General features: G+C 38.0%; 1 protein-coding gene across 3 annotated transcripts in view; it reads left to right on the top strand.

The window, feature by feature from the left end:
* CDKAL1 (CDKAL1 threonylcarbamoyladenosine tRNA methylthiotransferase) overlaps positions 1-27,300 on the top strand; it is a 369,457-nt gene that overhangs the window by 47,756 nt on the left and 294,401 nt on the right. For all 3 annotated transcript variants that reach the window (XM_079302373.1, XM_079302371.1, XM_079302372.1), the window contains one exon: positions 18,492-18,576. In XM_079302373.1, the coding sequence (XP_079158499.1) occupies positions 18,492-18,576 (85 nt within the window). The remainder of the gene's footprint in view (positions 1-18,491; positions 18,577-27,300) is intronic.

Genomic DNA, 27,300 nt, shown 5'->3' with positions numbered 1-27,300 from the left:
AATTTAAATGCTACCACTTTCAATTTATCATCATTAGTTCTTAATCACAGTGAGAATACATTTCTTGCATGACTCCTCTAGTTGTCCAAATGCTTGTAGTGTAGCTCTGCAGAGTATTTCTGGTAGTGCTTTGTGTTGTGAGGCTGGGGACACTGAACTTGACATGGCATGTTTGGATACACTTTGAGCAAAACCAGTGTATTGAAAAAGTGAAGATACATGTGTATTTGGACTTCATTTGATGCATCAGAAAATAATGCAAAATGTACTGAAGACAATGTTCTGGCTAATAACTGCATCTTGTGGTAATAAATGCATAAAAATAAAGGATTCAAAGATCATATAAATTTTTTCTTTTAAACACAAAGGCAGTTTCTTTGAAGGGATTAAAAAACCCAAGCAACCGAATAGCTTAGATTGTACTTTACCTCTAGACTGACACATGTTGATTATTTGTACATATATTGGGCTTTTTTGCATGTGTGGGCAAAAAACGTAAATACCAGTTCGGATTACTTCTGCTAGTATGATTCCTTTAACATTTTCATGTGTGGTAAAAAAGACACTTGATGTACAGTTAGCAAAGGAAACAAAAGCAACCTGAAGACTTCATTACCATATTATTTGCATTGTATTAATAAAATTAATTAGTAAAAAGCAATTATGAACAGTGACTTTTTAAAGGAATAATGCTCTCTTTTTCAGAGGTACTGGTGTTAAATATACACCTGTTTGAAACAGGTGTTGTAAGTTTTCCTCTTTGAGGCAGTCATCCTGATAGTGTATATCAAATTTGTTCCTGTAGTACGATAGAGACTCCTTAAATCCCTATGTTGAGACTGAAATCTTCCTGTGAAATCAAGGGTGGCATGTATAGAATATCTGCATTTGGCAGAGTGGAATGGGAATGTTATGTGTGGCTTTTACTTGCTTTTGTAAATGGTTTTAAGCAATTAAATTCTACCACTTAATCATTTATTTCACAAACCATCTGTTTCAAATGGATGGGTCAGTAAACATACCTGCTTATATATGCTACTGGTAATTTTTCCAGTCATTAATTTTGTATGGGTTTTGTTGTGGATATGTTGAAAAAATGTACCCTTCTGTGATTTTACTCTCTGCTTCCTAAACATGGTCTTAACCTTTGTCTGCTTCCTTCCTAATCTCAGAGGCTTTGTGAAAATTCAGAAGCTGTTGATATTATCTTTCATGTATTTGTGATACACATTTATTGCCCCTATTAATTTAAATCTTCAGCCTGAGCTTAATGATGACTGATCTGTACTTTCTTAGTGCCTGCTTTAACCTTTTGAATAGTTCAAGCCTTGCAAGAATTTCTTGAAGTTACACCCTGCCTGAAAGAATAGAGATCTTCATTAAATGTCCTCATTTAGGACTTCAACAAATGCTGAAACAAAGCAGAAAATGTAAGAAAAGTGAGGCAGCTGTTTATTTTATGACACTTAAGTAAGGCTTTGCCTTTAATATTAACTTCTATTTTTAAGGACAAAAGTTAACTATAGATTGAGACTGTAAAAAGATAGTGGGGAACAGAAATATAAGAAGTCACTCAAAGTTTTGAAAAGGGGCTAATAATCCGTTATAAGTGCTGAATATTGCATTTGAAAGTCAATGCTGGGTCTCAAGTAACCTCAGCAAAAAATGAGGAGTTGACAAGAACACTGATGGTATTACAACCTGAAAACAGTTGATTTTAAGTTGTTTTGGTTTTTGTTTGTTTTTGTTTTTTTTTTTTTTACAGTGTTCAAAAAATAGTTTCTTCATTCCATCTGCTGTATTTCGATCTTGTTTCTACTTAACACTGGCTAAGTTGTGAATAATTAATGTCCTTTTGTGCAGGTCATTTTTAAAGAAATTACACCTCTTTTCTTGACTGTTTGCTTTGGTCAGAGGATGTAATTGTGTTTTGTGTTAGAGTTTGCATTTGTTGGGGAGTCTGAGCTATGTGTACAGTTTAAAATCAAGTAAAGCAACTGTAATAATTATTCTGACGATCCCATTGCAATTATGAATTTAAGGATTACATGGAATGTGACAGAAATACATTACTCAGCATCAGGAATACCAGGCTGTGCAGGGCTTCTGGATTTGAGTACAGCTGGTGGTTTTACCTGCAGGCTGGAGAGTCCAGAAGAACTGAAGCCACTCTCTGTGGGGCAGTCTGAGAGCTACAAAGCCTTGGGGCTTATCTCAGGGATCTTGTAGAGCTTGGATAAAAATTGTCAAAGTCTGCTGATGTTCTTGGAGCTCAGAGTTGTTTTTTGTTCTGGGAGATGATGGGATTCCTGGCATGGATGGGTTGTTGGGGGTGTGGACACTGAAGACACCTGGGTTGCAGGTGGGGGGCCTGATAAAGGAGCTTCAGGTGTGGCAAGTGGAGGAGCTCTGCAATGAAGGGGATGCTTTGTTGGTTTTACAACTAGGAAATACTGGCAAAATACATCTCTTCAAAACCTCTTCCAACATTGTGTATTAAGTACCAGATGATTAATGGAAAATACACTGCGTGTGCTTGCAGGACCCAGTGATGATTAATAGCTACTAAAAGCTTGTAACAAATAAGGCTTGTAAACAAATAAAGGATGAGGAGAAGGCTGAGGTACTTAATGTTTTCTTTGCTTAGTCTTTAACAGTCAGACTAGTTGATCTCAGTGTACCCAGCCTCCTGAGACAGAAAATAGGAACAGAGAGCAGAATGAAGCCCCATAATCCAAGGGGAAATGGTCCTGCTGTGCCATGTGGATATGTCTGTTGGGTTGGGTAGGATCCATCTGAAGGAGCTGTCAGAGGTACTCACCTTTTCTGACCAAGTGCTCCCCTTGGAGGGTGAGGAAAGGGCTGTGGATGTTGTCCTTCTGGGCTGCAGTAAAGCCTTGGATACTGCCTCCCATAGCATTCTCCTGGAGAAGCTGGCTGCTCAGGCTTTACATGAACGCATTGTTTGCTGGATTAATAGCTCTCTGCTCAGAGAGTGGTAATGAAGGGAGTTTGGATCTGCTGGTGGGTTGTCACAAGTGCTGTTCCCCAGGGCTAAATGGTGGGGCCAGTCCTGTTAAATACCTTTATCAAGGATCTAAACAAGTGGATCCAGTGCATCCTCAGTCAGTTTGAGGATCAAGCTGTGTGGGAGTGTCAATCTGCTGGAGGGTAGGAAGGCTCTGAGGCATCTGGACAGGCTGGATCCATGGGCTGAGGCCAGTTCTGTGGAGTTCAACAAGACCAAGTGCCAGGTCCTGCACTTCAGTCACAATCCCAGGAAGTGCTATAGGCTGGGGGAAGAGGGGCTGGAAAGCACCCAGTGGAAAAGGACCTGGGGGTGCTAAACATGAGCCAGCCTGTGCTGTGGTGGCCAAAAGCCAATGGATCCTAGCTTGGATCAGGAGCAGGGCAGTGACTGTCCCTCTGTACTCGGCACTGGTGAGGCTGTGCCCCAAGTCCTTTAGCGGCAATATCCAGTTTTGGGTTCCTCACCACAAGAAAGACATTGAGGGGCTGGAGCGTGTCCAGAGAAGGGGAAGGGTCTGGAGCACAAGTCCTGTGAGGACTGGCAGAGGGAGCTGGGGCTGTTGGACCTGGAGAAAAGGAGGCTCAGGAGGGACCTTTTCAGTCTCTACAGCTGCCTGAAAGGAGGCTGTAGGGAGCTGGGAGTCAGTCTCTTCTCCCGGGCAAGTAGCAACAGGACAACACAAAACGGTCTCAAGTTGCACCAGGGGAGGATTAGATTAGATATTAGGAAAAAATTCTTCACTGAAAGGGCTGTCAAGCACTGGACCAGGCTGCCCAGGGGAGTGGTTGAGTCAGCATCCCTGGAGGGATTTAAAAGGCCTGTGGGTGTGGCACTAAGGGACGTGGTTTAGTGATGGTCTTGGCAGTCCTAAGGTCTCTAAGATCTTAGAGGTCATTTCCAACCTGAATGATTCTATGAAAGTGCTGTGGTGTTTGTTTTCTTAATATATTAATGTAAGTTTGAGTACAGATATTTAATTTTTCTTTTTTTCCCCCCCTTTTTTTTTTTTTTTTTTTTTTTTTTAATCCTGACTTGGTGGAAATGGCAAACAAACTTTACTATTTAAAAAAAAATTATTTCCTTTTCTGAAATGTCTGTCATTTTTAACAAGCAGTTTGGCAGATTGTATCCAGGATGTAACAAGTACTTTGCTTTCAACTGAGAAAAAAATACAGTTGGTAATTGTCCTGGAGTGGTAGTGCTTTTAGTGTTTCTATTACCTGATTTTTTTTTTTTTTTCTGTCAGTCTGTATACTGCCTTTGCTTCCTCTCCATTACAGTTGCCTCTTCACCACTACCATTACATGTATAAATCCTCTCTCCCCCTCATGGCATCATTTTTAACTGTTTGGTTTGTGAAATAAATTATTAAAAATGACTGTAAGCACCTCTTGATGGAAGACTGTGGTTAACACGTTCAAGCTACCATTAGACCACTTCTTTTTATGTGGATATTAGTCAGTTGTCCATACACTGCACGTAGCTCATTCTGGCCCCTGTGATTCCTCATCCAAGAGAGGAGAAATGTACTCTTATCGTGTTCTCTGTATCTGTTGGAGAACATCACAATGTTTCCTGGAGTCAGATGGAACGTGGCAGTAACTGTAAAGGATTTTCACATGACAGTATTCTTATGAATCTGATTTAAATCAAACTAAGGAATGTTGTATTCTCATCTCTGGCATTTTGAAGACATTTAATTTTATATTTTGTTTACATCAAGCATGTACTTTTTGTTCTCTGTACTTAACCTTTAAAAGAACATAAAGCCTTTTTTCCCCCCCAGAGTTACAAGCAGGTGCTGTAAAGTACTTGTTACTTTAGGGCAATAATTGATTTTTAGAAAGGTAAGGGCTGTTGGAGCAGTAGGCAGGGTGTCGTATATTGTCTTATGTACTAAACATTAAAGTAACTTAGCTATATAGAGCTTAACTGTATAGAGCTTAAATTCAGTCTGAATCACAGCCTTGTTGGCTAAATACCTATATTGACAGAACTTCCAAGGGATGCTAGCAGAAACCTGGTGAGACTGATGAAGAGGACATGAAAATGTGAACTTAACATGGTTGTCTCAGGGTATTTTTATTTCCCTGGTTTTAGAATAGTAATAAATATTTTTGAGTTCAGTTTTACTTGGAAGACCTTAGAGTGGGATCTTTAATAAAGTGCAAAGGGTTAAGCACTTTGTGGCAGCTAACATCTGTACTTGATAAAGGTTGAATGTGTGGAAGAACCTGAAATGGAGATGAAGTGATTTGAAAGCAGGAAGCCATCTGCTCTCCCTGTACTTGTGGGAGACCTTGATGATTCCATGGTGGCTGTTGCTGGGACTCAGCTGTGTGAGCCATGCTGTGTTCATAGGCTGGATTTCCAGCTGTATTTCAATTTAGATCCTGCCTAGCTGTGCTGATGACCCTAAAGCTGAGTTAATACTTGTGTTCCTCTGCCCTGCTGGATGCATCCTGACAGGTTGGCACTCACAGATTACTTTTTTTAAACTTTTCTTACGTGAAGGGGTCTGTTAATGCATTGGAGGTGGTACTGTTTTTCAGGATTATGGTTTCAAGGCCAGAAATAAAGACGTATTACAAACCAATAGCATTGGTTTCAAATCAGAAACTTTATGGACTGAAGGAAGGTAGTCTAGGCTTTCCATGTAGTCATAGGCCTCCTGGTATCACTTCTGCTCCTGCACCACTTCCCCTTATATCTAACGACTTCTGATTAATTACTGTTGGATTTTTCTCTTCTAAAATGTTTAAAAGACCTATGTTGAGGTACAAGAAGCAGGTGTCTTTTCCTACTGGAAGTAACTATAACCCTTTAGCCAAGGGAGTTAACAACCCTAAGCATTTTTACTTTTGCAAAGTAGATGTTAACTAAGAAGTAGTTTGCTTTTGTTTTTTGACTTTTTTTAAGCTTTGCCACTAGAGTTCACCGAAAGCTTTCTAAAAAAATAATGTCAGTATTAAGCACTTGGGCAGATAATGTGCCAGAGTGGGATGGGTTATGTGACTTGTAGGAACTTGATATGCTATTTTTTAAAATTCATCTTCGAAAGCAAGGAAAAGGTAAAGTCAAGATATAAATATGCAAAGAAATATAGCGATCATAGGAGACACCAGATTAAACTTCAGTCACTGACAAGGAAAAAAGAGAAGTTTGCATGAAGATCCCTCTCGCATCAGAAAATATAAATTAAATTGTGGATAACTACAGGCTTTGAAGTCTTATAAGTAAGGAAGTGAAGTATCTTCAATTTTCAGAAAGGAGAAAGGTCAAAACAGCTTCTTCAATACCTTGAGCTGTGTAATGAAATGTAGGTTTTCTGTTGTTACTCTTTACCTTGTGTCCTGGTTTGGAGGACAGGTGTTTGCCAATAAAGGCAGGAGCTTCTCTTTGAAATGGAGAATGTAAATCCTCTCCCTCCAAATTATTGTAATTTTGAAATTAAGGGGCTCACAGGCAAAGATATGAGAAACAGGAATAACAGTTCTTTACTAGGAAAAATTAAAATAGAAGTGCAATATTACAAAGAACAATCCCAAAACACTGACAGTCAGAATACAACCTGACACCCTGTCAGTCAGGATGTTGGTAGCAGTCCCATTAAATGGTGGCTGCAGTCCTTCTGCAGTGGCAGATGTGGTTCAGTTGAAGCAGTGCTCCTGTAGAAGGTGCAGTTTTCCTCTGAAGGTCCAGGGATGATGTGGAAAGGTCTGGCTTTCCTCTGGAATCCAGTGGAAAGATGGATAACTCGCTGTTCAAAATCTCAGTTTTTATCTAGGTAGGAAAGGCTTGGCTGCTCCCCCTGGCTGGAGCATCTCCCAGTGGGATGATGTAATTTTATCAGTCATACAGTGGGACTCAATGGCCCAGCAGCAGATGATATCTTCCTGGAGGAAGGATGGGTTGTGGAAAAGATAAAGATGATTGCCCCACCTGGTTTTATCAGATGGCCCATTAGCAGCTGGTATGTGCCATGGAGATAAGGGTCACTGTCCCACCCAGCTTCAACATATGGTGATAGAACACACATTTCTGGCCACATCCTTTATTACAACCAAAGACACTTCGCCTTCAAAGTTGGAAAGACAGAGGTAAATCCAGCCAAAGGAAGATACTCCCAGTGTGGAGCCTGGGGCAGGAAGAAGATAATAACACAAAAAAACTTGACTCTTTCTGTCATTGACCTGGGTAGCTCTTCCAGCAAATCTTCTGCCTTTTCCTTGAAAGAAATGGAGAACTGCTAGACAGCACTGTGCACTCTGAAAGTGCAGCTCTCCCTGCTGTAATGCAGCAACATCACTCCTTGTGACAGTCATTGAAATCTTGAGATGTGGCTTCCAAATAAGATGAGAAAACTGATCCTCACCCACTTTCTTGTTTGTCAAAATGTTCTTTTTATTTTTGGGAGCTGCTGTTGTATCAAATAATATATGTCTCAAACTAACGTTTGAACTGGCTTATGATTGATGAAATTCAACCACTCTGAGACCATAAAGCTACATGTTTCTATGCAAAACTATTTTTTAACTTCTGGCACTTGTAAGTGCTGCTGAAAGTTTCAAAATACGCTTTGTCTTATTGCATGCATGTCTTATTAGTACTGGAAGAATATTTTCTGGCACTTTTTTTGTACAAATGATAGCAATCTAACAAAACTCTGTCTAACAAGGACATCAAACCTGCAGTCAAGATTGACAGGAGACACAGTAGAGAAATAATGTGTGAGGCTGTAATGGGTATCTCAGTATTGGTACAGAACTATTCAGCCTCTTTAGAGCATGGCTCTGCAGCAGTTGCATGGGCTGGTGTCTCTGCACGAGTCAGGGCATGGAGAAAGGGCAGAGGGGTTGGGGGTACCCCTTTGCACTCCTGCCTATGTTGTCTTTGCTTTTCTTTCCCAGTGCATCTGTACTCCTCTGCCATGAACAGAGTTCATTAGTATTCTGGATCAAGGGGCATAGAAATAGATCTCCTACTTTGTTCTAAATGGTTCCAGCTGAAGCTTATTCCCAACTTGTTGGTGGAATTTTTTGATGGAGCTTGCATTGCTGATAGCTGTGCTGCATTTACTGGTTGTGTGTGTAAAAAGTGAACTTTAATTTCTGCTGTGATTAGTCTGGAGTTTTCACAAGCACTATATTTTGCTGATAGTCTGAACTAGGGATGATGGTTGGGAATTAACCACAGCAGAGGCTTATCTGGCTGCTGGGTATGGTACCTTAAGCCCATATCTCCTGCTTTTCAGAAAACTGATAAAGTAGAAAATAGATGAGGTGTGAAGGTAGTTCTGAAAAAGTCAATAAGTAGCCGGAAGCTACAATTTAATAAGTGTTTAGATGTATCTGGCTCAAATAGCTTATAATTTTAACTCTTTTAAAAGTGATAGATAAAACCTAAATCCATATTCCCTGTGGCATTAGGTATCAGGAGAAATAAGTGGAAGCAAGGCATTTGAAATCAATAAATGGCTTCTAGGTACAACTTAATGTAGACAGAATTTAAAGAAAAAAGATTGTGAAACAGATACAGGAATAAAATTTTGGTTTCTTTTGCAGACTATAGCAAAGTTCTAATCCTGGCTGTTGTGAAAATGAATGGAGATTAGAAAGTTGTATAAATGTGCAAGTTCAGTGCCATGAGCAACTTGCACAGAATTAGATGTACTGAAAAAGTAAGAAATCTGCAGATTAAAGCTGCTCTCTTTATGCCTTAAATTAAACCATAAATGAATCATGTTAATTACCTAAGATCCATTTTGTATTACACTGGAAATGAGGCAAAGATTTTTTTCCCATTTGCTTGGGAATTGTTGTGCTTGAGAATCTTCTACTTCACTCCTTTGGGTTTCTTGTTGGATTTAGTTGTGGCTTACAGGGACTAGAAGTGCAAGAGGCTCCTCTGGGTAGGTAATTCAAGTGATGCAACTGCATTTGATGAAGGTCCTTGGTTTCTTTTTCTGTTCCTTAGCCAAACAGGCTGTACTTGGGTGTGTGATTGGACTGAATAACCCTCAATTTATATTTTCTTTGTTCTTTCCCATAGACATGATGAGGAAGAGCCATTAACATGCCATTAGCTCTATAGATAGAAGCATTTATACAAGTGAGATTTGTCAGTGTTACACCTCAAAGAGATTGAAATTATATTCCTGGGACAAGTTCCAGTCAATCCTTGATTCTGAACTACTTATTGCTGTTTACATCAAGTTCATATGGAATCATATGAATTGTAGTGGAAAATAAGGACTTCATTTTTCATTTACCTATGTCTTTGCTATCATCATATGAAATACATGCTTATGCTTGACTGCAGTGGTTTATTTTTTTTTTCGTGCCTTAAACATCATAGTATGTGATATTTTCAAATCAGTAGTTTACATGGCATTTCTGACTTGCAGTTTTTGTCATACCAGTCTCAACATCAGCAGTTCCCTTTAAATTTCATCCATTTTTTAGCAACTGTGATCTGCAAAACAATTGAATCCTCTTTAGTAATTTTTACTAGGTAAGTCTAATTCTGAGACTACAGATAAAGCAAGTGGAGATTTCTGAAGTGTTATATCAGAAATGAGGATGCAGTTGTTTTTCAGTGAGCCCTGTGAAATCTGGAGATTCTTTTGGAGCTCACCCATCAGCTGTCATCCTTCTAAGGCCATAGTTAGACTTCAGTAGATGCTCTGAGCAGCTGATAACACATCTTCAAGAGCTACAATTGAGCACACTCGAGGACTTCTAGCTATTGTAATCCGTTTGGGTTAGTTTTTTTGAGGGGGAGGGAGGATTTTAATTTTTTTTATAACCTTGTCCCATAGAAAGGGTCAATTTGGTCTGCTGTTCACTGTTTTCTGTTGATTTGCTACCCAAATTACCGAAAGGTTGGGTTTTGTGTTTGCCTTTAAACTTATCAAAAATTTATTTGATATCACCTGTCTGGCCTCTACAGGATATATACTGAAATAGTTTGTGATTATGAATCTAGGCAATGGCTCTGTGTTCAGGGACAGGCCTGAAGGCTGGAACAACTTGGCTAGGATCTTGGCTTGTTTGCATAGACATCCTGTGTGGCTCAATCAAGTCATGGAAACTCTGGAACTACTTGTCTGCATTTATAAGATGAAAAGGAATTGGTGTAGGGAAGGGTGCATATTTAATATGTGGCTGTTGAAGGTAAATCAGTTAATATTTGCAGCATGCTTTGAAACTTCAGTTGCACGGTGTTGTGCAAGATGTTTTGTTCATGGTTGGCTTTGGAATTTGAGTGACTAAGACAGAAGCAATCAGTCTGTGTTTGCTCATTTGAATAACTCGTGTTTTGCGTATGAAGCTGTATGTAGGGACAGAAAAGCACTGAGTCGTACTGTGAGTGCTATTTCTGGAATATCAAGCAGGCTTAAGACTCAGAGGAGGAGGAGTTTTTGGGATTTTTCCAAATTCTGTCAACAAAACAAATTCTCCCCGCATTAATCATCAGAACGAGTTGGAGTTATTTGTGTGTTGTTGTAGCATAGCCTGGCTGAAACAGGCTACTTGACCTCGTTCCTAATGTAATGGGACTTTTCCCAAGAGGCTGATAAATCGCTCATCACTACTTTGCATATTGGAATTATTTGCACTGATCATTAAGTCTTCAGTGAAGTGAAAGGAGCCGTTGACTCTTGGGGATGCCTTGAGGTTATGCCTGTGCTCAAGAGCAGGGTGAAATGCCCACCCTAGAGCACCATGCTGTGGCACCTGCATCTGCTGCTGCCCAGGGTAATTTGATACCTTGACATTAGGTGTTACTGTGCTGAGCAGCCATTGGCAGTGATGGCTTTCTGCAAGCACACACCCCTTAGCTAGCAGTGAGATTTATTCTCTCTCGTTTCAAGGTCTTGTTTTGTTCAACAGATAGTTGCATGATCCACTTTTCTCAAAGCAGTGAAGTCTTTATTTTGAAGGAATGAGTAAAAAATTCAGCCTAAATTTTCCACCTTTGGTATATAGTGGAAAAGTTCTCATTCTCATTCATATGGGCGAATCACTGAAATGTCTTACAGGTACTGCAGTTTTAGAGTGTTTAAGGACAAAAGGACACCTGCTTCTTTTCAAAAGAAACATTTCTAGGTTTAGCCTTTTTAAACATAATTCATTTTGCAACTTCAAGTTACTCTCATGTGCCTTGGAAATGCATGGAAAAGTTTAGTGAATTAGAGTAAAATGAACAAAATATCAAAGTAATTTGTCAATTCATGTTGTCTCTGCTGGGTGCAGAGGCAGAAAAATGAGCTGGACATTGCAGAAGGAATGAAAATACGAGTTATAGCCTAATTGGATTTTTTTACATTTTTAAAAGGTAAACCCCTAAAGTATGTTTAACTCCCCTGTTCTTTACTTTGTGGAGTTTAGGTGTAGCTAAGGGTGGATGGGCTGAAGCCTTCCTGCCCAGCTGTGTGTGTCTGAGTGCTGCAGTGCAGACCCTGGGCTGCAGCAAGCAGTGTAGCTGGGGCATCCTGCTGGTCTGACACAAGCGTGTAGAAAGTGGGAGATAAAGGCAGCTTACTTCAGGGATCATCTCAGACCCAGGCTGTAGCCTGTGCTGTGTCTAGAGCAGAATGAAAAGGACTTAGAGAACAGATTCCACACTTCAAAATCCCAGTATAAATAAGAGTAGGTGCTACTGATGGTTGCAGGGTAGAAGTGGGAACTAGAGTTTATCATTGTCAATATTTTGAAGCTAAAATTATTCTTTCATGTACTTTTTCTTCTGTATTGTCTGGTGTTCAGTACCCCCATGCCAAGCCTGAAATATTCTGTTAATGGGTATGCTCTGAAATACAGATTGTTTTGTCAGCACTATTTATAAATATATTAATGTTAGTTCATGTGTTCGCCTATTGTAATTTTTCATGTTCCAGTTTTATGTTCTCCACGATCTCAATGTCACCCTTTAGTTTTAGTGATGGTGGCATGTTGCAGAAGCCATAAGCTGTTCTACTGGCCTTGGTAAATTTCAGCAAACTAAATGTTTTGAAGGAATTTGTTGTTGGAGTGGTAAGGCAGAATTCCAGGTCACGGACAGATTGAATGTACATTAACTGATAGCATAGCAGTTTGTCCCAGTAACTGATCAATACCCCCTGAACAGTTGAAGACAGAGCTGTATGTGCATTGTTTTTGGGAATGGGTTTTCAAAGGTGACTGGAAATAAACCAGTATTTTTTTAGAAAACTTCCAGTCCTGAAAGTAGGCATGAGTACATAAAATTGAATTATTTGTCTGTTATACTGAAATGAGGAGGCACAATGATTTTGAATCTAGTAGTCTGTTTCTGGATTTTAACTAACTAGATCTTGTGTGTTTAAATGTGCTCAGTTCCTACTTATTTGATGTGTTCTGTGGACAAGTTGTTGTGCACTTGTGTTTTGGTGTTGGACTGTGAGAAATATCCTTTGATAGCAGGCACAGCATCCTGATCTGGAAGGCTAAAAGTCTGTTATAGTCCAGCAGTAGCTGCTTTTGAGATGACTGCCTGCTCAAGAAAATTTACTAAAAGTGCTCAATTTCTTTAAAACCAGAACACCCAGGAAAGCTTACTTGCACTATTAGCTCAGTAATGAAAATGTTAATGGAGAGTTAAAATGGCAAATTTGCATATTTGTAGTTTAATTCAGGGCAAGAGACATGATGGGAGAATTATTTTTTCCATGAAGACTTGTCTGCATTACCTGATTTGATAAGCAGCCTGGCTTTCTTTTTTGGAACTTTAAATAACATGTATGCAGGGTGAACCAGATAGTTGTGTTTTCATTAATTGCGAATGAAGTAATTTGTTATGTCCAGAGTATCTCAGAAATTTAATGAGAAAACAGAAGTCATGTTGCAATCAGGCTGATCCTTTTATATTTTACATCCTGATACCTTCGATAAGACATGAGTGGGATTGTTTTGAAAGATATTTGCAATCTGCAAAGTTGGTATTTTCAGCATGCCTTTGAGTGTTTCGTATCATTGGCAAATGCCTGGTACGTCTTCAGAGGTGGGAACTGATAATGTGTCCCTGGGATTTCAAACAAGTACCATCTGGAAACTCATGATAACTTGTGGTTTTGATTTGTAGTTGCTGCCGGGGGTGCAGACAGAAGGAAAGAGCTTGTTTGCTTGGAATCTTTTCTGTAGGACAGGTTACATGAAAGTTGATCGTTATCTATATCTTATACAATATTGAGAACTAGTAAATGGTAGCTAAGTATTTTGTGTGCCAAGGAAAGGCACACAAATAAAACCCCACACTTTTCCTTATTATTCTCAACCCTGTTGAGCTTTTCTTCTGCCAAGCAAAGCCTGTTGTCTGCAAACAAATAACCAAACTCCATGTCCCCAGAAAAATATGTACCTTCCTCCTGCACTGATGATTCACAACATTTCTGAACTAGTACTTGTGAAGAGATACTCTCTCAATGCCCAGTGGTCCAAGAAATCATTAAATTGACCAGCCCCTAATTTCAGTTGCCTAATTTGAGTGACATTGGGTTTCTGTGACACAAGGATGTTGAAAGAAAATAATCAGTTTGGCAACTTAGTTCCAGTCAAGATGCTCCATGACTTCTGTAACTGGTTGTGAGGTGTCCTCATGCTTAGATATTTGTGTCTTTTGGGGGCAGATGATTCCCATGCAATCATCAGTTGCAGGCACGCATTCCAGATACCTTGGATGTTCCTGGATCTGGCTCCAGAGCATGAAATGGCAACCAGAGTATGAAGGGAGAGAGCAGGGCTGGTTTGGAGGGAAGAATGCACAGGACAAAGTGTTTAATGGGGAGGTCCATAAATAGGAACAGAGATTAGAATACAGCTTGTAGAAACAGAGAAACTGGAGATATATTTGTTATATAAGAGAGTTAGAAGTGAGAAAATCAGGAAAGGTGAGAAGGAAGACACACAGAGTGATTAGGAACAGGATAAGGACAGCTGGAGAGATAGGCCCTGGAGGAGCCTTCAGTGATTACAGAGGAAGATCTGCTTTCAGACTGAATTTCTCAGATTGGTGTACAGTATTTAAAAGTATGTCATACTAGTTATGAGTCATATTTTTTGAGCAAACTGTGCTGAGCAAATCTGGTAGTGGTTTCAGTGCAGAGAGAGGAGTGATGTGCTGAAAAAAGTAAAGGAAGGCTGTTCTTTTAGGGCTTCACTAGCTGTGCTTCTTCTAATTTTTTGCTTTGTGAGTGTTTTGATTTTCAAGGAGATGTGGTTTGGGGGGATTTGGAAGAAAAACAAGTTTTGGAAAAAGAATTGAAAGAAAAAAGACTAAAAGTTAAGAGATCAGGCAAACCCAAGTCAGTTGTTTATTTTCAGCTGATAGTATTACTACAGTCATAAGAAATTCTGCTGATTTATGATTTCTGTAATGATAACAAACCTGACACTGCTAGTTAGAAAAGAATTGTAAATATTATTTTCCTCTGTAGGTATACTGATGTTTCAGGCTCTTGCCATTTTATCATCTTAGTATTGCATAATACAACCAATTCATGTTTTCCAGAGTTTCCCAATTAACTTAAGTGTTCAAAAGTTTCCATGACCTTTAGGTTCCTTTGTATTCTATGTTGTTTTCCAGAGAGTATGATAGACTTTGTGGTTTACTTCCAGTGTAGCCTTTTTTCTTTTTTATGGAAAAGATGTCACAATGCAAAAAGACCATGGTCTTGACTTACGTTTTTTGAGCATTTAATGCAAGGCTGATTTGACATATCCTTTTTTTTTTCCCCCTAAAAATGTCGTCTCATAGAAGAAACTGTTTAAGTAGCTCATAAAAAAAAAAAGTTGGCAGCAAATTATCATAATTAAAAAAGTATAATTAGGGTGGATATATGGCAAAAATAAGTTCAATAAGATCCTCTCAGAGCAGATTGTTGCAGAATATATGCACCTATATCATATTCACAGCCATAACTGATATTTACTTTGCTTATGGTTCTTGATTCAGTTTTGCCTGTCAGTGTCTGTGACTTGCTGGAAAACCTTCTGCAAAGTTCAGATTGTCCTGTTCACTCAGATCTGTGTGAGCTCCCAAACACAGGCCTCTGTTCTTCACTGAAATGTTTCTCAAAAACCTTTTGGAGTTTGGGAGAGTGGCAGGTGGAGACCTTCCAAGGAAAGATGCACGGGCTGTCCTGGTGGGTGCAGCATCACATTCATGTGGTGCTTCCCACCTAGACCTCAACACTTGATCTGATTCCTGGAGTATAAACAGGGAATGCTCAGGGCTGCCTGCCCCTGCTCCTGCAGGCTTGTGCTTAGAAGCCTCAGCTTATTTGTCAGAGCTGTTTGATTCTTTGTCTGGGAACAGTGCTGAATAGTAGCAACTACTCATGTCAGAACACTTATAGGTGTATACATATATGGATATATATATATATATATATATATAGGTAGCCAGTCACTCCTGTCTCTTTGTCCTGAATAAAGAATTGCTACCCCAGTGTTGCTTAATATTTAGTAATTATGAAGGCAGAAGATGTTGTTTATACATGCCAAGCCCAGTCTGCTGTTTTGGTCCATGTGTGTTTCCACACATCTGTCAAGGCCTTGCAAAGCAAAATGTGACCGCTGACAAGTTATTCCCACAATGTTGCAAATGTTCAGATCTTCCTGCAACCTGATACAAAAAGGCCTAATTGGCAATGTTTTTCTTTTTAACTGAAATTTTTTTGAGCAAATGCAGTAGATTGTGGTGAGTTTACACCAGTGCATGCAATTATTTTAAGTATGAATAGGGCAGTAAAGTACTAAGAAAATTCAGCTATAATTCTGAAGAGTTGCAATATGGACACTTAATAAACAAGTATAACTCATAAGCATGTGTCTATATGTTTATATACAGGCATAATCAAAACCTGTATGTGCATATATTTGTATGAAAAATAATGAGAATTAATTAGGAAAAAAATATTTAAAAATAAATCCAGAGATAGAAGAACTAAATATGGTAAAACAATACTGTTGCTGTAAGAGGACAAGCCTCTGTCACAGTTTTATTTTCTTTAAATGATTTTTAGATGTGTACTGAATGAAATTCCGTTTCCCAAAACTGCTCAGGATATTTTATTCTGTTGAAGCCTTTGATTTTCATTTTCTGTTCTGCAGAGACTGAAACCTGTTAAGGAATGAATTTACATGTATTTCAGAGACTTTTTTATGCATCTAAAATATATAGTGTTGCAGTTGTCCCTCAGTCAAGAGTCAATATATTAATAGCCTCGAAACCAAATTGCTGCATGAAATGATTAGTATGTGAAGATTTCCTCCAATGTGTTACTTTTTTCAAGGCTGTTTTGAAGAGAGGGTTTGATTTCAGCTTTAGGGGAGAAGCATTGCCACAGTGTTGTCTCTTCCTGCACAATTGGAAACCATGGTACAAGGAGCAAACCAAACCTGGAATTGGTGTTCTCTGTCTCAAGGCATCTCTCCTCTGAATAAAGACATCTCTTGAAAATGGTTGTGCTTTAAATGGTGAATGAGTGCTACTGCAAATGTTTTCTGTTTCTTTGTCTGAAATGTATTTTCTCACTTCAATGTTGGCTTCTTGCTATTATTTTTTTGTGTGTATGTGTGTGTCCCACCCCTAAGTCTCAGGTGGGTGTGTTATGGGTGTGGGGCTGAATTTATAAACATTTTATGCTGCTGAAAAGAATAAGAAATACAAGGTTTTGGCAGTGTGACTGGAAAACTACTTTTAAAATGTGCTTGTTTTCATACTTGATACCTCTGACTAGGCCAAGAGATCACTCTTTCTTACATTGAGACTGTTTCTTTGCTTTTCTGTACATAAGTTCTAATCAATTTTTTTTACCTCTGATTATCTTTCTAATAGTAAATGAGTCTGTTTGTCAGTGTAAAAACATAGTTTTTATGCACCTGGGTTGGAGGAGAGGTTATTTGTCTTGTTCCATTTTTATTTTGTCTTCTATGTAGACTAAAAGAGTGCTCTTTCCCAACCTGACAGGGTCAGATATTTGCTTTGTTTAAAGTAGTTAAAAGTCTGAATGTTGTTTTGATGACTGCTTTGTGGTCTTTCCCTTTTGTGAAAGGAAGTTGTATTTTACCCAAATTAACAGTGTAATCTTGGTCAGCAATTATTAGACCCCCCCCACCCAAATGTTTTCTCTTATTTAGCATTAGTTGCATTTGATGTATTTTTTACAATTTATCTGCTTTTTAGGTTAGGTGACCAGTAGTTAATTATAAATGATGATTTCTTTGAAGAAAATGTCAATGAGACAGGAAACATTTTCAATTTTAGCATTTTGTCATAAGTGTGGGTACATGGAGGAAAAGGATATCCATGCCTGTATAGATAAGATACATTCATGATGAATGTATAAATATGCCTAAATCTTGGCAGTCTTTCACCTGCTTTAGCAAGATGTCAATTTGAATAAGGCATCGTAAAAATTGTGTTTTACCTGTATTTATTGCTCATTAGTCTGTGTTATTTAAAGATACATCAGTCAATATTTCAATGCTCAATGTACTGAATAGTAGCAAGTGACATGAATTTTCTTATCCAAACTTATACAAACTATTCTGATAAATGCTAAAGCACTAAACCATTTGAAATAGATTATTTTTATTCTTCTGTTCAAAAAAAGAAGCTCTAACTTCACAAAGATAATGTCTGTGCTAGTAATTCTGTAATATAGGCCTCGTTTTACAGGATTAGAGTTTATATATGGGCTTCTGCAGATAATTCTGGGATTCAGTTCTGTTAATGAATTTAGACATCAATGGGCTCTGAACATACAGAAAGGTTTGGATCCTGAAAAAATAGTATCCTTATCTGAATGGAGGCAGATATTGGTTGCATGAATATCTTGTCTGAAAACTGCTGAACTATATTTCTACCATAACTAAGATATAATCAAAACTAGAAACATGTATTTTTCTTTCCAAACTAGCTACAGTGATTTTTCTCTTTAGTAGGGGTTCACATTTTATAAGTTGTGATTTGTTCCCTTTGTAGTGTTAATTCACAGTGGAGCTGAAGCAGGGATTTTGTTTTCGTAGTGAAACCTGCTTTTGTTGACCACTTAATTTTACCTTTGTCTAGGCAACATCTTTCTGAGTATGCCTTTCTGGGAGTTGTGACCATTCTTTTTAACTTCATTTTCCATGATGTGCAACCTATTGGCATCTCAGCTAGTAAATGAGATAACGATTCATTCCATTGGCAAAAAAAAAAAATTAAAAAGAAATTACAATGGAAATGTTTCATGTTTTTTTGGGTTTTTTTCCCCCTAAAATGCAAAACAACAAAAAACCCCTTCCAAGAATGTAATTGGATATAAAGTAATCTTGCAAATAGCCACCTGATCATTGATGGCTCAGTTTGGTATTTTTTTTAATATGATATAAATTAGGATTTGACAGGTTGAATAATTCTTAACACAGGTTTGTTTCTTTCTATTTTGTAGACGACTCTGCTGAAGCAGATTTATGGTTGCTGAACAGTTGTACAGTAAAAAATCCTGCTGAAGACCACTTCAGAAACTCAATCAAGTAAGTTGTCTCCTTACAAAGATACTTAACTATTAATGAATATTGCATGTCTTAAAGCTTTGTGTTTTCAATCTAGAAGTAATTTTGTGTTTTAGAACAGGAAATGTACTGAGTTTGAGTCTTACAATGGTGAATTCTTAGAATGGATTTGTAAGGTAGAGTGATTTTTTTTTTTTAAATAGCAATAACTTGCATGTGATTATCACTACACTTATTTAGGAGAACTGCTGACCCATTTACATAGGAACTTTTATGTAGACAATGTTGTAATAGTCTTCTGAAGGGTTGACTGTGCTTTTGCTTTGGGGTGGGGTTTTTTTTTTTTTTTTAATATGTGAATTGTTAGGTTGTTTTGTTTTTCTTCTACTTAAAGAAGGCCTAACTGGGACCTTCTTTTCAGTGGTGTGAAGCAATGGCCAAAAATTAAATTACAAGAAGTACCTTAATGTGAGGAAGAACTTCTTTGTATTGAGGGTGTCAGAGCACTGAACAGTCTTCCCAGTGGAGTCTCCCACTCTGGGACATTCCAAACCCACCTGGATGTGTCCCTGTGTCACCTCCTCTGGGTTACTCTGCCTTAGCAGGAGGGTTGGACAAGGTGATGTCCAGAAGTCCCTTCCACCCCTACCAATTCTGTCACTCTTTGGAAAGGGTATCTGGTATATACTTAAAGCCAGCTATTTTACTATATATCTTCTTGAAAGATTAGCTGATTAGCTTATAATGGAAGTCTTGTGAAGAATGTGTTTTATTATTCAGTACCATTCCATTGATATCAAACAAAATGACATGGTAGTGACTTTTGCCTCCCAATTTCTGCAGAAGTGTAGTTGTGATGAAAGTACTGGAAAACCTGTACACATACAGCTGTCACTGTCCAGTATAAAAAAATACTGTGGTGTCTTGTAGATTTCGTCTTTAGTAAATGAGTGTGGCTATTTGTGCAGTCATTTAGTGTGGTGCACTGGGGATGGACTGTCTGTTGAAATCCATTTTGGTTGGAAACATATAGTTCTCAGAAGGGAAAGAGGGGAAAACCTGGATATAAGCTACCTGCTTGCAATGCTGGAATTAATAACAGGCTCTTAGGGCTGTAACCTGGAAGAGAAACTGCTTGCCTGCTCTAGGTGGCACAGCAGAAATTTCCTCCACTTCATGGCTGCTGGTGTTGCACTTGGTGACCAGAATGGCTTATGCCTTTTCATCTTTGTTGCCAAAAAAGAAAAAAAAAAAAAAAAAAAAAAAAGCAAACTATTCCCAGAAAACTTCCAGCAGTTAGTGTGTGTTGGCCAACAGAACTGATGACAAGATAGTTTCCAGTTCAGTTGTGGCTATCCTTCTATTTTACTAATCCTGTGCCAGAAATGATGTGGTATGGTGTGTGTCCTAGCCAGGAGAATAGAGTTGGTTAAGAAAGAAGGCCTAACTGAAAGCAAATGACCAGAAATATTTCTTTGAAGAATATGTTTCTGTTGCTCCTCTATTCATGAACCTGATGTTGCTTATAGCCTGGATTTATTCTTTTTTATCCTTACATCTCCTTATACTTGTTCTTTTCCTGTAGCATGCATCATTCAGTCTCTAATCTCAGATCCTGGCAGTTCCCAGCCATGGAGAATGGCATCTTCTGTAGTTGTTTCTGATTTTTCATAAAGTGCATTAAGCACAGGGGAAACACATTGTCTCTCTAAATAACACAACTTCTCCCAAATAGTTCTTAATTTATTATAGCAAAAACCCAATGCATGAAGTTTGGGTGATACAAAATAAACTGCCATTATATCCTGTCACAGCAGCTTGTTGGTAACTATGGAGATCTTTGTTTTTCTCAGCTGGGTAAAAAAATAAACATGTAGTTTGTGTGTGTTGTCAAAGCAAACATGCTTGCAGTAGAAAAATTAATACTCAGCCCTGTAAAATTCTTCTTTAAAAAAATTCAGTTTGAAAGTGTTACATAATATTATGCACGTTATGTGAGGAAAGTATTTATTTATTCTCTGCCCACTGCAACTGTTCCTACATTGTTTGCACATATGACTTTAAAATGCACTGATTCAAACCAGTGGTAGTGGGTTCACACTGATAAGTAATGACTGAAAAGCTGATCCCTCACTAATAACATGGGCCAAAGGATGTGCCAGAGCCCACCAAGTCCTGTAGGTTCAGCCTTTTTTGGTCTGATTTTCTTCTAAAACAGGAACAAAACCACTCCCAGACACTGTGAACCTTTGTAGATGTGTATACAGCTGGTACAAGATGATTGACAGATCATCTTTATGCTCCTTTATGCTTTATGCATCTTTATGCTTTATTGACAGATGATCTTTATGCTCTTTTTTTTTTTTTTTTCCTATAGCTCTTAGTAATAGTCTCCAACTCTTCAGTATCAATATATTTGAACTTGCTGAACCAGTGCAATGGTATGGGAGGCAAAGAGTTGTTTAATGATATTACTAGGATGGAAATTGGGAGAGTTTCCTGAGTAGATTTTATTCTCCATTGGTTAATCTTAAAATAAGATTAAGGTTGAGTTAGGCAATAGCAGTAAATCTCACTATAATTAAGCGAGTGGAGTTTAAAAAAATAATTATTAAGGCTTGTGTTTTGATTAGTGATGGATCTACCTCTTGTGCTTTAGTAGAGTAGTTGCTGGGCATTCCAGGAAATTAGCAGCTTTTGGAAGCTACTAATGGAGCTCCATTTATTAGAGCTCACTTTATTTTGCTTTAAAATTTAAAATGAAATAATATTTAAAAAATATTCTGTTTGTTTAAAATTCAGCCACATCCTTTTTTTTTTTTTTGCTGATAATGTTTCAGTGTGATATCTTTGTTTTGGTCCTGATCATCTGTCAATGTGACCAGCTTGGATGAGTTAGTTGTATATATATATATATGTGTTTTATAAACAGTATAAGTAATAAAAAATAAGTAAAATATTATTAAAATTCTTACAGAGAGATGTCACTATTTGTTTGTTTTGGGGAATGTTGGGTAGTTTTTTGGTGGTTCATTTATGTGCCTCTGCTTATTGTGTTTGTGGAGTTTTTTTGGTTTTTTTCATTTGCAGAAGGTTCTCAGGTAACATTTTCTGCTATAATTTATTTCAGTCAAAAGTAGCTTTCTTAAAACTTAGCTGTTAGTAATAGCAAGAATAAACCTTAAAGAAGTAAGTTACTAACCTTAATTTATGTAAACCACAGTAAATCTGACAAGACTGCTTGATGAAGGGAATCAAACCCAAGAGTATGTGCTAAATTAAAGTTAGTTTGCTCTTCAGTTTCATGCTCCATTAATTTTTGTGTGCTCTGATACTCTTTTCTTGACTGTTACATCTCAGATATGTAACCCAGTTTTCCTGATGACCTCTGAAAATTCAGGGACTCTTGAGTGTTTTTAGCTAGCAGGCTTTTTCCTTGCTTGATCCTTTCCTGACTGTTGGTATAAGTTACTCGTGTTTGGGGACTTTGGTTTTTCCTTAAAGAGTTCTCCTGCTGATTGAAGCATTATGGACAGGAATTTGGTGTCTTTCTTATCAAAACAGCCAGAATGATGATGTCTGTGAGGAAAGATGTGGTTATGCTGTTGAGGTGTTCATGGATTGTCTCATGGTACAGAATAACTATAAATAATCACCTTTGTTACTATGTATAATTAACATGTAGCATTAAAACACATTCTCTGATGTGTGTGTTGCTGCCTTCACTTTAAGGCACCCTCGAGTGTGTGCTGAGCTCTTCTCTTTCTGATAACAATGAGTTGTGACACAGATGCAAGGGCTTTTAGCACTGAAGCAGCACCGTGTGGCTTCCAGTTCTGTCCTTGCTTCAGTTTTCACCAATTCATGAATAAACACTCTGTGTGGGATCTCACTTTCATGCTAGAAGGAGCATCAAAAACTGTAGAATTTGTAGAAATGTTAGTTTAAGAGGACTGTGATGGTAGACCTTGCAAGTTGTTTAAAGCTCTCAGTGGATTACATTGAAGAGTAAAGAGGCATGACTGCCTTTGGATGCCACAGGATTTCTGTTCACAAACTGCAATTGTGTTGATGTTAAGTATGGAAGGAAGTTATTCTTTAAGAAACACAAAAGCTTGTTCAGAGATAAGAATAACTGTCTGCTGCTTGAAATCTTTGCAAATGAAAATAACACCAAAAGAAGATTTTTTGTTGTCGTTTTCTTCTCCCAGCATTTATGAATGTAGTTTATATGATGCATTTTGAAACTAGAGCAGAATGAGAAGTTGCACACTATGCAAGGTTATCACTTTCTTTAACACTGCATTAATCCTTTTGCTGTTCTAATACATTTCCAGTGTAGAAGTAGACTGTGATATACAGTCATTTATACTGTTCATGCAATGCAATCTAAGCTATGATGTACTTCCAGGAGAGGAAACATAAGTATCTCAAAGCTATTTTATACATCCTGTTATCATAAGAAGATCACTTCCAGCAGGTCTATGTTTCTGAGCTGATTGTCATAGCCTGGCTGTTTGTTGTGTTTTACAGAAATTGTGTGTTGCCGTGACTTTTGGTGTTTGTGTTGGGGAACTTAAGCTAACAGGGCAGTACTGAGAATTTGTAGGTAGAAGTACTGCTGTTTTCCACTTGTATTGAAGAAATCTGAGGAAGTCCTGCATTCTCTGTAGTAAAAATATCTGCAAAACAAACTTCATTGGGTGGCAGGAAGTTTGACACTTGATTTCTTTCTCCCCTAAGACTGTTGCCAATAATACTCCTTGATCAGACTCTCTAACCTAGTCTAAATCATATTGGTGAAAACCTTGCCTTTGCCAGGGTGGAAGGTCACACACTCACAGACTGACAAAGGGCTTGTATTCAAGATTTATGCCACATTCATAGTGAGAGGAACTCCTTCCCCAGACAATAGGAGTTTACTTGGTTTTAAGTGGAGACTGTAAATTCATTAGCTAGAATTTAAAACCACGATTCTTTTCTAAGAACAACCTGGGGAGCTTAGGTGACTGCTGAAGTTGCTTTATCAAAACCATGATTTGGAATAGATATAGGCACAACATTTACATGTTTACAGAGGTAGGAGATCTATTAAGATCTCAGCAATCACACACCATTGACCAAAACTAATTTTAAAATTAGATTTGGAGCTTATTAATTTCATTCTTGGAAAGAAATAATATTTTCTTTAGGAAGTGCTCTAATCTTTCATGTAATGTGTACAAATCAATTAGTTGAAAACATTGAGTATTTCTCTCATGGTCACCAGATATATATATATTTTTTTTTAAGCTTCAGATTTCCAGAATGGTTTTCTACCTTAGCATTTGAGATTTATTTTTGTACAGCTGTGCCCATCCATATTACAAAACAATTGGGTTTTTTTTAATGCTCATTCTACTGGTTAACATTTCTCAGCTTAAGCAATAGCTGTATCACAGTTATATCTTTGGTCTGTATTTACCAAGGAGCATAGCTGACTGCAAATGCTCTATGGCTTCCAAATGCTGCAGAGGATTTTATAGGTTTAGAATAAAAATGTTATTAAACTAAAGTATTTTTTTAAAACCGTACCAATCTAGTAAGTATTTTTTTCTTCTTTTTGCACTTAGTGAATATTGTCAGCCATGCTTTTAGTGTCTTAAGCTGATGGAAGGCATAATTGTTGGTGAATAATTCTGTGATTTAAATGATTTTTGTCACTATAAGTTTTTTAGCTGCATTTGAGTGTGTTCTTTTTCTTGCACTCATATCTGCCATAAGAGAATGTTAAAAGGTAGTTGATGTGATGCTATAAAATGCAGAGAAAAAGCAAACCATATAGAACCAAGTGCTTTCCATTGCAGAGTATTTAGAAGGTAAAAAGATTCTGGACTGCTTGTGATTTCATGTGTTACATGGTCACTTTGCAGAGATTTGCAAAAGCCTGGGTTATAAACTTATGTGCATTTGAGTTTAATATTTTGAAAGGTTTTTTAAAAAAGTACAAGAACAGAACCTGTTAAAATTAACTTCCAAAAGTAATTCTAGAAATCTTGTCTATTCTGATAGGAACACGTTTGGAACTACTTTAAGTGCTGCAATGATATTGATGCTTTGAGGTATTAGTGCAGTGCTGATTAAGCCTCAGATGCTTTAGTGGGCTAATTAGCTCTTAGATACACTATATATAGATTTGAGACAGATCATTAGAGACAAATGTACATTTGATCTCAATTTTAGAGAAGAAAATATGGCCAGGACATGAGAGGCCAATTCTGTTTCATGACTTCATATATCTGTATTTGAACTTTTTGGTGAGGCTGTAGTTACAGGTTCCAGCTATGTAGGCTCCAGGACCACTGGTGCTTCACAGGCAGTGTTTACAGACATTGAAAATCAGTTAAGTTCATTGCTAAACATACAAGATACACTCTCCTTTGCAAACAAATGCAATCAACCATTACACTTCAGTGATATGGGTAAACAAGGAAGACTTCTGATTTAAAAAGTATAGCTCTCCTGGTAGTTCATGGAGTAATGCCTTCACCTTTCTCCTTGTCAACCAAAATGGGGACACAGGTATCATAGAACTGTAGAATATCCAGAGCTGGAATGGACCTAAAGGATCATTGTTCCTGGCCCTGCACAGGACATGCCAAGAGTCACACCATAGGCCTGAGGTGTTGTCCAAATGTTTCTTGAGCACATGCTTGGTGCTGTGACCCTTTCCCTGGGGAGCCCGTCCCAGTGCCCAGCCACCCTCTGGGTGAAGAACCTTTTACTAATATCCATCCTAAACCTCTCCTGATGCAGCTTCATGCCATTGCCATGGGTCCTATCGCTTACTCTTTTTTCAAATTTTTAGAGCCAGAACTGGCAGGCATATATAACCATCTGCAACCTGTTTTAAGAAAATGAGCAACACTGAAAAAGATATCTAATGCTCTTCAGACTACATTACTGATTTTACCTTTAGTTAAAAGTCAAAACAGTTCTTCCCCCTCCCCTCAGACTTGGTCAAAATGCAGAATTTTAGGAAACCTCTCCAGATAGAGTTAATAAAATTAGCAAAAATAAGTATTGGGCTTTCCTAATGTTTCTCATGCTGTTCTGCCATAAGCTTGCCTTGGGGATGGGGTGTTCTCTTGGGCCCTTAGTGCTGGTGGCTCTCTTTGCTCAGATCAGAGACAGAGAGGTACAGCAGAAGCTGTCAGGAAGATAGAGGCACTGTTTTGGGCAGAAGTCTCAGGTTTGTGTTGTTGCTTAATCAAGAGCTTTGAAGAAGAGGCTTTTTGAGGGATTGGAGGCGTTTTAGCAAAACTGTGCTTGGTTTCCTGTTTATTGGCATATGCATAAAAAACATATTGAAATGCATTTGAAATGTCTTGCCTCTTTTTACAGGATGGGAACAATGATTTCTCATGATCAAGTTCCTTCCTTGATTCAACTCACACTTCAGGTTAGCACCTTAACCTCTAGTTTGCCCTTACTGGATTGTAGGGTTATCTGTTCACTGTTCAAAAAATAGGCTGCTAAATGAAGATTTTAAAAGTCTAGTTTGGGTTGTGGTGTGCAGAAAAATAAAATCCACCACTGTGTACGTGAGCTTAAGGAATGTGAATAGAATCAGAATAGTAACAGTTTGTAAGTCAGCATGCCTTCAGGTGGAAAAAGCCCCTATGGAGTTTGCCAAAGCAAAGCTGGTGACAATTCCTGAGGAGCTTGTGATTCAAACAGTGGTGAGATAGTGGACAACTGCTGGAAACAGCAGCAGCCTGAGACATTGTAGTGTGTTTTTTATTACTTCAAACAGTAGGCTGTATATATTTTCTTGTCCTTGGAGCAATATTTATGGCTTATCCAAGCAGACTGTGCCCAGTAGTGGACTACTGAAGCTGAACTTCGTGTTGCAATTAATTTGGGGATGTGCAGTCGGAATCCTTGCTGCTTCTGCCATGTGACATTCAGCTCCCATCTGTTGGGGAACTTCTTGTTTCTTTCTCTTATTGAGAGGAAACCAAATGACTTGCTCCAGCACTAGAAAGTGCAGGAGATATTGAGATATTTTAGATTTGCCTCAAATAAGCAATAGCATTACTGGGAGAGGATGTAGTATTAATTGATGTCCATTGAAATGATGTGGGACAGGATGAGGACAGAGCTCAGCTTGGTTTGGTTTGCCTGCGTGCAGAAAGTACAGTCATAAGGGGTGAAAAGGAACGGAATGTTTTATTGGTTTTGTTTGTTTTCCTTTTTCCCCTTGCTCTTTTGAGCTTTTAACTTGAATTTATGTATGTAAACTCTTTTAACCAGAATGTATGAAATACAGTAGAATGATGAAAGGGTGATTCAATAATACAAATTTTTAGCTGGGTTTTGGATGGGTTGTATGAGCTTTACACAATCAATGTTTTACATATTATGTGTCCCCCTGTCTTAAGAGGTGTCTTGTTTTACTGTTTCAGGACAGATGACTTGAGCAGAAAAGGTTAATGCTTTGAGTGCTGGAAGCAGGTGGTTGGTAGCTTTGACTATTTATCTAATTAGCTGCATGTTGGCTGTTGTCCTAGCAGGACTGACTTTTCCTAGGGAGAGAGCACAGGAAAACATGCAGAAACTTGCTGTGGCAGGACTAATGCAAAAATCAACATGATCTAAACTTGTCCTTACTGACAAGTATGATTTTATTTGTTTTTGATTCAAAAGATTATCTACTAATACTTTATGGGTGTTTGTCCTAAAACAGAGAATGCTTGCTTGTTC

The sequence above is a fragment of the Erithacus rubecula genome (assembly GCF_903797595.1).
Source record: "Erithacus rubecula genome assembly, chromosome: 3".
NCBI lineage: Eukaryota > Metazoa > Chordata > Aves > Passeriformes > Muscicapidae > Erithacus > Erithacus rubecula.
Note: the sequence above shows the minus strand (reverse complement) of the source record. Positions and strands in the feature narration are given on the sequence as shown.